The 11524-nt window shown below is 42.6% G+C and overlaps 1 protein-coding gene across 1 annotated transcript; it reads left to right on the top strand.

Moving 5' to 3' along the window:
• Positions 1 to 10069: 10069 nt before the first annotated feature.
• Positions 10070 to 11278, top strand: LOC109945588 (uncharacterized). The gene is made up of 3 exons (XM_020551913.1): positions 10070 to 10172; positions 10265 to 10651; positions 10728 to 11278. The coding sequence occupies exons 1-3, from the start codon at positions 10070 to 10072 to the stop codon at positions 11276 to 11278; spliced, it is 1041 nt and encodes a 346-aa protein (XP_020407502.1).
• The last annotated feature ends 246 nt before the right edge of the window (positions 11279 to 11524 follow it).

The raw sequence follows: 11524 nt of genomic DNA, 5'->3' as shown, positions 1-11524 counted from the left end.
GCGGTGAGCGGTGGCCGTAGAAAAAAAATCAAGGCAGAGAACGATGACGCGTAGGAGATAAGGATGGCTGGAAAAAAATTCAGAGAAGAGAGAATAGCGGTAGAGAGAGAGAGGATATTTTCACTCCTATTTTCGTTATTTTCTCTCACGCAAAAACGCCTGCCAAAGTACCATGGTTCTAAAAATTAAAATTTCGAAAGAGTCCGGATAAATAAAAACGGTGTCGAACTCGCGACCGACGAAACAGATGCGATATTAAAATCGCGAGAGGCGAAGATGTTTAGAGTTTAGCATCTGTTTTATCCACTGATATAACGTGCTTAAATCCGTACGCGTTGTCGAGCGGAATATAAACACCTGGGGTGTTACAGTTTGTCTGTGGAGAAATACCTAATTTGGTGTTGCTGTTGCAGAATTATAGATTAACTCTCGTCGGCCCAGTTAATCCCCGTCGGTTTGACCATAGTCGACGGGAATTAACTATTAATCCCCGTCGGCCCAGTTAATTCCCGTCGGCTGACTGGGCCGACGGGGATTAATTATTAATCCCCGTCAGCTGGTAGGGCCGACGGGAATTAATTGATAACGCCCGTCGATTCTCCTGGCCGACGTGAATTAGCCATAACTCCCGTCGGCCACTAACTAGCCGACGGGGATTAATTATTCCCGTCAGCCGCCGACGGGAATAACTGTATCCCCGACATCTAACGTCTGTCGGCTAACAACCGACGGAAATAAGCCTTAAGCCGACGGGAATAAGTAATTCCCGTCGGTTTAAGGCTTATTCCCGTCGGTTCCTGGCCGACGGGAATTAATTGATTTCCTGTAGTGAATGAGGAGAAAATAATATGACATTGCTCAATCCAAAGTTATACATGTATCCCTTTTGAGAAAGGAAAATCATAAACGAGTTTAAAAAAACAATAGGTATAATTTGTAAGAAAATATATTCTATGCACACGATCTATCCATGAACATATACACAAATTAAATCTGGAGTCTTCGTCTAATAATCGACAACTGATCGTGCATGTGTTTTTTTCTTGAAATATATAGATTGACGAGAGAGAGAGGAGCGTCAAAGTTTTTTTTGTAAAATATCACAACCGTTAATGATATATGAGAATAATTTTCCAATTTTAATTCGCAAATCACTATGTTATTGGTATCCCATTTAAAATTTTGTATTGGAAAAAAAATTAGAGACACGACATGTGCAGTATCAAAACTCCTACAAAACCTTTTGAACATTATGAGAAGGGTGATATATGGATATATTGTTAAAAACCCCATAAAGAAAATGCAATGAGACACAGCCAATTCAGGCCATTTAGTGCAGTTCATTTGAAGTTTATTGGTGATTCTCTCGAAGTTCTTGAGAATGGTGAACTGATTGTTCCATGGAAATGCAGAGCTGAATTTGTATTTCCGTTGTTTAGAACTGGAGGTCCAAGAAGTAGAGGGTCGGCCCAATGGGCCATGGAATTGCATGCCCTGCGCCTGTACAAATAAACAACAAGGTTTCAAATGCGTCCATGTAGATGTTTGTAGCAGCAGGATCGAGCTAAATAAATGGCCAGAACCCAAGGTTGCACAAGGGAACGCAAGATTTGGTCAGAAAAACGAAGTTGCAATACATAGATCCTGCGCAGATGCCCCTTCCACATGTACATCAGTTGTTGGTGCATGAATTATTGCTCCAAAGCGATGATCCTGCACAGGTAAGCTGCAGAGCTGAGGGGGAAAAAAATCTTTTCCGCTTCTTTGCATGGGCCTGATCTGAACTGAAGAAGAACATCTCACATGGGATGCGTACACGCGCTGTCCTGGAAGCCCACCCCTCTCTCTCTCTCTCTCTCATCATATCCACACCAGCAGCAAGCAACATGGTAGACAGATACACGGCGTGTGTGCTGAATGCATGTGACCCAACGAACTCTTCGCATCATTTTTGTCCCCCTTTATTGCGTTGAGCCTGGCCAGCATTATGCTACCACCTCTCAGAGGGATCGAGGCCACATACATTGCCTTTGGGTCATCGAGATTCAGATCGGCAGGGAGCTCTGGGTTTTTTAACAAGGGAAGGGAGTACTCCACAGTCCACATGCACTACTAAATGCCACTGCACCGCGCGCTGCTAATTAATGGGAGGATTAGCAGACGAGATCGATCGGACGCGCATGCAGAAAATGTTGCTCGTCCGATCATCACATGCAGTGGTAAGACAGTAATGGGGTTTGAGTCTAAGTTTCTGGTTTCGACGTCTTTTCGTTTCAGAAAAAAAGGGGTCTAATCTTAATCAAATGATCAGAACTTGTTTTGAATTTTAGGACCAAACATATTCTCTTGCTACCATTTCATCTTCACTTCTGACCATCTGTAGAGTATAAAATGTGCAAAAAATAATATATTGAATTCAAGTCGTCGCGTTTTGTCAGTAGCTTGATCCTTTTGACTTGTGCTAGTAGCAGCTGGTACTGCTCACATTGCCGCTGCTGTGGTTGGCTGGTGTGATTTGACCGGGGGCAATTGGACATCTCAGCCGCGGCGCAATTTACGAGGCAAACTCGCCAATACTAGCGCCGTTCCGTGTAAAAAAACAATACGGTATAATCTCTTATTCAGCTCAATTCATTATTGAGATGTATTGGAGTGTAATTGGTTATACGGCCTTGTTAGTTTTTTTTTAAAAAAAAATGGCGTTCAATATTCAAAACAATAAATTTACTATGATGGAATATAGTATTAAAAGCATATCGTTTAATAGATCCATGGATATCAATAGTTTAATATAAACCAAAACCTAAAATTATTTTTAGGAGGAGCCAATCACGTCCTATATATCTATCCTCTAAAAGATTGTATCCTATATATCTCCTTCCACTCCAACAACGCTCTCAAAATCACGTTCTGTATACGCAAATACCTATATTAAAGAAATTTTTTATTTTTTATTTTTTTACATACGTATTTGTCATACTCAAATATATTGTACATATTTTAGTTTCGCTAAACCGGTTGATAGTATTCAAATGGATAGAGAAGAGTAGAGAGAAACTCCATATAGAGAGGATCCACAACAGCGTCCTCTAAATTTAGAGGACCGTTTAGAAAACGCTTCTGGAGGGAGTAGACGACGGTAATCTTCTCTATAATTTAGAGTACAGAACCCTTTAGAGGGTCTGTTGGAGCCAGTCTTAAATGTCTCCAACAACGTCCTCTATATCATCATCTATATTCGTCCTCTACAGTCTCCTTTAAAAGATTATCTCCTCTATATTTTTCTCTATATCTCGTCCTTAATACGTAAATACCTATATTAGAGACATATTTTTATTTTTAATTTTTATACATACATATTTATCACACTCTCAAATGTATTGTGCATATTTTAGTTTTATTAAATCTATTGTTTAAAATATTAAATTGGATAGAGGAGAGGAGAGAGGAACTTTATATACATAAGATTCTGTATCGTCCTCTAAATTTAAAGAACTTTTTAGAGGACGCTGCTGGATACATAGAGGATGAAAATCTTCTCTAAATTTTAGGGTATAGTGGAGGATCTGGCATGGAGGTCTGCATGCACCGGCGCCGTCCGCCGGTGCCGGGTGCGCGCGGGCTGCAGCCGGTGGAGTGGCCGTGTCGGTGGCCGACGCTGGCTAGCTTTAGCAGCTCTGAAGCTGCAGGCTCGGTCGTCGCAGTGCACAGCGCATAGGTACCATCACCAACGCCTGTAATCGCGTGCTTAGAATACACTCCAACATGGCCGACGCTCCTGTCCTAAGCCTTTTTTCCTTTTCTTTTGTATACTTTCATTCACATCGATCTCTTAGTGGATGTCCATTACAAAAGCTGTAAGACTATCTTCGACACAACTTACTTATTTAGTTATTCCTATATCTCATTTCCAGGTGCGGGCCGACAATTTTAGAGGCCCTGTACTAAACTTTAAAAGATATTCTATTTTATAGAAAAATATAATTGAAATTACATTGTAATAGAATTTATGTATTCTGAACTGTAAAAGGTTTACTAGATAATTCTTTTAAATCTATCTGTTTTTACAAAATTATATTGTAATAGAGTATATAAATAAACATACGTATTAATATATGTGTTTGAAGAGTAATAGTCTAGCTGCTAACTGAGTTCAACTTAGATGGTGTAAATTGTGTAATGTTAGTCTGCTCATTGATGCATATTATTTAGGCTTACTACTGAGCTAAGAAGTTTTTTAGGCCCCTCAGAATTTTGGTCCCCGCGCGGTCGCACTCGTGGCACATGCATCAGGCCCAGCCCTGCTCATTTCAAACTCTACTCTATAAACAATGCATTCTACAATTCTTTGTATAGCCATATGCATAAGCTGCTGCCGTAACCTAATGTTTGTTTTCGAGAGGGTCTCTCAAGTAGATAGTCTTAAAAGAACATGGAAACAAATAATCTGGAAGTGCTCACACATGCATATGCAGAGACGATCGCGTTCGTTCGAACGAAGACACAACATGTGTATAAATAAAAAGTCCAAAGTTTCCACTCTGGTTGATTTCTTTATACGCGCAACGCAAGGCAACTGGATCGGACTATCCTTTTTTTTAAGAATGCAGCTGGCCTATCTTAGCAGAAGCACGTAGTTGGTCATGGTACGACCGCGTGTACGTGGCCTATCTTTATATACGCGCACATGCAGGCAACGTGATCCCATGGTTTGCATTCCCCCTTCTCGATCCCAAATCAACACCCCCTTCTTATTTAATTTATGGTTGAGCATGCATGGAGTACCAGCATAGAATCCCATCACCTAATGCCCCTAACTAACTGATGAAAACACTCAGTAGCAGTATTTGACAGTGATGAACTGGCTAGGTAGCCGTTTTTAGAATTAAGCACTACCAATTTTTTTGGTAGCTACAGATAACAGAGATCATTACTGCTGCATTGCATAAACTAAGATCATGTTTGAATGCACTAGAGCTAATATTTAGATGATAAATTAAGTTGAACATATTGAAACAGTCTAGCTAATATTTTAACTATTAGCTACTTTTATCAAATTAGCTAATACATAGCTAGCTATTTGTTAGCTAGCTAATTTATCTAGTAATTTTTTAGCCAACTATTAGCTCTATTGCATTCAAATACCTACTTACTGTTGCTACTCGTGCTACACCAGCATCCATTTGACCAAATAAAGTCATCATTTTTTCTTTTACGGCTAGTTTGAGAACCTCATTTTTACAAGAGATTTTTATTTTCACGAGGGAAAATAAACTAATTTCTCTTATAAAAATAAAAATCCTTTGAGAAAATAGGGCTAGCCCTCAGCGGGTTAAAAAAAAGTTGAGGTATTTATTTCAGTGTGTTCGTGCCTCGCGTCGCGCATATGCATGCACACTCACAGGAGACGACGATCACTCACCCAGAGAGACGTGCGTGCAACTCCCCAGCTCGGTATAGCCTAGCTGGCTAGCCCGAAACATGCATGGTTTTATTATTGTCTGGTCCGATCACGACACGGTCTGCGGGGTCAGCAGATCGGTTCGGCTGGGTGCAGCACAAGACTGTGATCGGATCACTGTTCAAGCACGAGGCTAAAATTAAGGGACTCGTCGTGACATTATTTAGAGTGTTAGCGTTTCGTCCATAGTCTAACGTCGTTAGCATTCTTAGCGAGTGTTTGAATGTACTAAAGATAATACTTCCTCCGTTTCTTTTTATTTGTCGCTGGATAGTGTAATTTTGTACTATCCAGCGACAAATAAAAAGAAACGGAGGTAGTAGTTAGTTGACTAAAAAATTACTAGTGTAATTTTCTAGTTAATAAATAATTAGCTAACTATTAACTAATTTACTAAAAATAGCTAATAGTTGAATAATTAATTAGGGCGTTTGATGTCTCAAAACTAATTTTAGCCACTAACTATTAGCTACAGTACATTTAGAGCGTGTTTGGTTGTAAGACGATTCCTCAAATAAAATTGTTTGATTCAGGGTCAAAGGTTGAGACAAGACTATCACATGTTGTTTCCAGTTGTTCTTTAAAATTGGAGGAACGAAAGAGTACGCCAAGTGACGTCCCTGTCTTGGCTGTGCACCCGCTTAAAAACAACCTTAGAAACAAAGTTAGATAAGACTCTCCGCTAAAAGGGACCTCACGGAGCATCCGTAACCGTAAGCATCAACCGTGACGCTGTGCATTAAACGTGCAGTTGTGTGTGTTCCCGCTCCAAAGTCCTCCGCACGTCCGGTGGCGCATCACCGGCCCGGGGGTCGGTCGGGCGCCTACATGGCGACGACGGCGACGCCGTACTTGTCAGCTTGCGGCACGGGAGAGCGAGTCCGAGGCCGAGGCGGCTGCAACTGCAAGCAAGTGGCACGTCGGATTCAGGGGGGAGGGGCGCGCGATGCCAGGTCAGTGTTACAGGGGACGTCAGCGTCACGACCCTCCAGCTGGCACCCGAACGAACGGAACGGGGTCGACATCGGCAGCCGTCGGCGGGGGAAGCGTCCAAAACCACCCCTGCTCCGCTCACCGAACCGCACCTAATTCCCGTCTGCAGGTACGTACCCCTGCTCTTGCTGGGCTACCTGTCTGCAGTCTACACTGCACTGCAAAAACAACGTTTCAAAATGGCTAAATATGGACACTATGCTAATCACGACCTATTTCTCCAAATCAGAATCCGAATCCGATCTGGCTGCCCCGTTTTTTTTTTTCTTTCTCCAGTTGTTGTTTTTTCTGCTGTTACCACTCACCCGCGGTACACTGGCATTGTGCAGAGAGCCACACACGCACAGGTCGTAGGCTCGTAGCACGGCCAGCTGGACGGACGAATCCTTGCTTGGAAGGCAACGCGCTGCCTCTGAATTGAAGCTGTACTCTCCTCCCACACACCCCGTCATATGATGCGGACGCGCATGCGTGATGGCGCCACATGTCATTCGTAACGCGTTGCGCTGCGTCCTAACAGGATGACCGGACGAGATTTCGGGAGGTGATTTCCGCTAACTCTAGCTGCGTCCAATCCAAGCGAACGAAGAACAAAATCAAAGCCCCTCTACGTACCTTAGGTTCAAAATACGCCCCGACAGACAGCAGAGTCCGCTCGCCGACGCGTGTGACTCCCGCGCCGGATGGCCTGCGGGCCCATCGATGGTGTGTCCCGCCTCCCGTACCCATCCATCCCATCCATGCATGCCAACTCAAGCTGCATGCGATGCCCACTAAAGCGCATGCAGCGGCCGTAATATGAACCGACTAAGTACGTACGTATGAACACACCTCTTCGATTTGTCTGGCTTTGCGTGGCGTCCACACGCACGCGTTTTGGGAAGCATCGCTCGCCGCCCCGGTCGGCTTCCCGTTTAGGGCTTGTTCGTTAGGGTTGGAATTGGCTGGTATGATGGCCTGATCTATGGGTGTCATCCCAACCTGGATCAAATACTAGCCCACGGAGAAATAGTTGTTCGCTTAGCCCACACGTGTTTACAAACCAGGCCCAATCCACACGAAAAACCTCAACCCCGGCCTGGAACAAACCAACAGCTGTGGAACTCATCCCGGCCACACTGCGCTGCCCACGGTGCGGAAGCGAGCAGTGGCGCGATTCGAGACGACGGCGGCGCAAGGCTTCTTCCGCCGCTGGCCGCCCTCTTCATCAGGGCTCTTTTCTCCTGTGAGTTCTTGCTTCCCTTCTCCTCTCCCGTGTCTATGTGCTAGGGTTTGAGTTTCTTGCCGACGCTTCACACTCTGCTGATGGTCGCCGCCACCTACGGGAGCCTTGCTGCCCTCCGCCTGCTAGTATACATAGACTTGTGCCTGCTGGTATACCTACAGAGTCACTGCCCTCCACTGTGCCGCTTCTGGTAGGTTAGGACGGCGGTTTAATATTTTAGGCTTCTTCCACAGATCTTGTGCTGCTTCTAAGTCATAGTGGATAGCAGTATACAAATTGAAATTTCCTATGTCATTCTAGTGTCAAATTCCGTGAAGACATTGTCGTATTATTACTGCTTTAATTTTTTTTGTATATATAATGTGAAAAATAATACGTTTGTAATTGCACACATGTTGTTTCTAATTGAAGAACTGTAACAATTAGAGAATGTATACATAGACTCCGTGAAAAAGAATTATATGTAGGTAGTGTTATAATATACTCATTATATTACATAATTAGTTATAGTAGGCATTAGACCTATTTCTTTGTAGATAATCAATGCCGCCACCACTGAAAACGGTGAAGGGTTAGGTCCAAGCGTCCACAGCAGATCAAATCAGATACTCCATCAGCCGATTGAGGCATTTAACTTATGTGCTTTTGTACATTGGAAGTAACCATTTGCATCCAGAAATCCAGTGAAAGGAGTCTACTTTTCCCTACGGTTCATGAGTCAGCCATACATATATTTGAATGTATATATACTAATTTGAATATTCTACTTTTTTTTGTAGATTGTACCCGCACCGGTTAGAGTTGGAGAAGACCAACCCCCACCATCTTGGGACCCGGTACCATCCCCAAGAGGTACTTCTTGGGACCCGGTACCCCCCATCTTTTTTGCAATGAGTATGGGGTTATTGGAGCGCATTAGGAAGAGGAGACGGGAGGATGATGATGATATGATGATGTTCTTCCTTCCTGCATTACATTTGTTGCGTTATAGTTCTCCTAGAGGGAGGAGGGTTAAGAAGCAGCGACACACATCGAAGCTAAGTGGCGAGGAGCATGTTTCAGAGTTGCTTCAAGGGCATGTCAAGAACTGTCGAGTAGCATTCAGAATGGAACCTGAAATTTTTAGAGCCATAGCCAACTATCTTAGGAAGGAAAGGTTGGTACGTGACACAAGGATAAAAGTTGAGGAGAAGCTCGGCTTCTTTCTATACATGATAAGCCATAATGCTTCATTTGAGGACCTACAAGAAGAGTTCGGGCATAGTGGTGACACTTTCCACCATCATATAAAGCATTTTTTTGACATAGTTGTCCCTTCCCTCGCCAAACGATTTTTGAAGCCTCCTTCTCCAATTCAAGTACATCCAAAAATTGAAAGGAATCCTAGGTTCTATCCTTACTTCAAGGTGATGGCATTTCAATGTTTGCCCAATATCTATCCATTTTCTTCTAAATTTTAGAAATTCACATGTAGTTTTCTTATGCAGAACTGCATTGGTGCAATTGATGGCACTCATGTGCCCATTACAATTTCACCTGACAAAGCTGCTCCTTTTAGGAACAGGAAGGGAACTCTTAGCCAAAACGTGATGATAGCTTGTGATTTCGACCTAAATATCGCTTTCATATCTACTGGGTGGGAGGGATCTGCTACAGATGCTAGAGTTCTTCGATCTGCAATGAACAATGGATTCAATGTACCTCCAGAAAAGTTCTATTTGGTCGATGGTGGGTATGCCAACACCTCATCATTCCTTGCACCTTATCGTGGAGTTAGATACCATCTAAAGGAGTATGGGCAAGGTCACCGTAGACCTCAGAACTACAAGGAATTATTTAACCATCGACATGCCATACTGAGGAATCATGTTGAAAGGACTTTGGGGGTTGTGAAGAAGCGCTTTCCCATCCTCAAAGCTGCCACATTTCACAAAATAAGGAATCAAGTGAAGATACCAGTAGCAGCCGCTGTACTTCACAATATTATTCGATCACTCAATGGGGATGAGGAATGGTTAGATAATCAACCGGATAATATCTTGCCACAAAACTTTGTTGATCTACCGGATGGCGATCAAGGCAACGATCAAGGAAATGTCCAAGGCAATAATCTTAGAGATGCAATAGCACAAGAAATGTGGAATGATTACCAACATCATAGAAATTAGTAGAAGTTGTCTTTGTTTACTGTTGCTTCCTAATGAAAAAACATGTGGATCTTGCTTCTGTTTGAGATACCCATTGGGCTGGACTTTCATTCTCTTTGGCGTTATGGGCACTCCCCAAATTTATTGATATCAAATCTGCTAGAAATATGTTTCTTTGTTTAGTTAGTTTCTGTTTCAGCATATAAATTTGGTATAATCTTGTGTTATATAATCTCAGTTGACATGTTTGGAAGGGGTTCCCCAAGAATCAACATGCTCTTATCAAAAAGTGCAACAAAGAAGCCTTCTCCTAAAGCTGGCGATCCAAGAAAACATGGAGGTTCTATTGGAATTTTGCAACTGATTTTTCTTCCTTGTCTTATGTAGAGAAATTAAGAGTCTCTTGGAATTTTGCAACTAAGGTTTCTTCCTTGTCTTATGTAGAGAAATTAAGAGCCGCTTGGAACTCAACTCTAGAGAAGACTCTTGTGGACCTCTTGCATGAGCACAAGACAGCTGATTATAGGGGTCAAAATGGATGGACAACAGAAGCATGGAACAAAATTGTCAAGGAATTTCATCAGAGGGAACAATATGTCTATTTCACAAAAACACAAATACAAGATAAAGAAAGAGAGTTGAAAAGGGACTATAGGTTGCTAAAGGATGCAAAAAATCAAAGTGGAGCTCATTTTGATGAGAAGACAGGGAGGATTACGGCTGACCCAGCTTTATGGAAAAATATACTGACTTCTCATCCTAAGGCTAAAAAGTTCCGCAACAAGTCTTTTCCTCTATATGAGGCCTTAGGGGAGCTTTATGATGGTTAGTCACATTACAATGTCCATGCTTTCCAATATATTATGTTGTATACCCTTTTTAGTAAAACTTCATTGTGCAGGGCAAACAGCTGAAGGTACCTACAACTACACCTCCACCCAACTTCCAGATCTTACTCAAGTAGGAAATGGAGATGAGTTTCTCAACGTAGAACATGAACAAGATGAAGTGGAAGAAATCTTGCCGACACATGAAGAAGATGATGTCCATGTAGTTGAGGCAGGCGATGCAACAGGTGAAAGGCATGATCCAGTGGCGCTGAGAAGGACTACTGCTGCAAGAGGGAACAATGAAGAAACAAGGACAAAGAGGCATAAAAAGGGAGATAACCTAGAAGGAATAATGGGAAGATACATTGACATGAGAATGAAGCAAGCTGAGGAAGAAGCCACACAACTAGCAAAAGAGAGGGAGGAAAAGGAAGCGAGTCAAGCTGCAGATTTCTCAATCAAGAAGTGCATATCCATTCTTGGTACAATGGAAGTTACAAAGGAGGAAAAAGCGAAAGCCTACAATGTATTCAAGGACCTTGCCAATAGGCAAATTTTCTTGAGTGTCTGCGATGATGATGCCGAGTCTACACTGATTTGGTTGAGAAACGAAATGGCTTAGCTGGTACGCTCTCTTCCTTCGCCTCTTCTCTCATCTCTTCTCTTCCCATTCAATCTTTTGGAGGTTACTACCTGTCTGATTACAGGCATAGCATTTCGAACCGAATAGTCTATCACTGCTAAAAGACATACTTCACACTGTATATGTTCATTGTTTGACACTGCTCACATGTTCATGCCATTTGTAGCCCATTGTGCATTTCCAACTCCATATTGTATAGTTTTTGAGAAATTCTAGTGTTTAACG

Source organism: Zea mays, chromosome 4, assembly GCF_902167145.1.
Source record: "Zea mays cultivar B73 chromosome 4, Zm-B73-REFERENCE-NAM-5.0, whole genome shotgun sequence".
Classification (NCBI taxonomy): Eukaryota; Viridiplantae; Streptophyta; class Magnoliopsida; order Poales; family Poaceae; genus Zea; species Zea mays.
The sequence above is the reverse complement of the archived record's forward strand: the minus strand, read 5'-3'. Positions and strand labels throughout refer to the sequence as shown.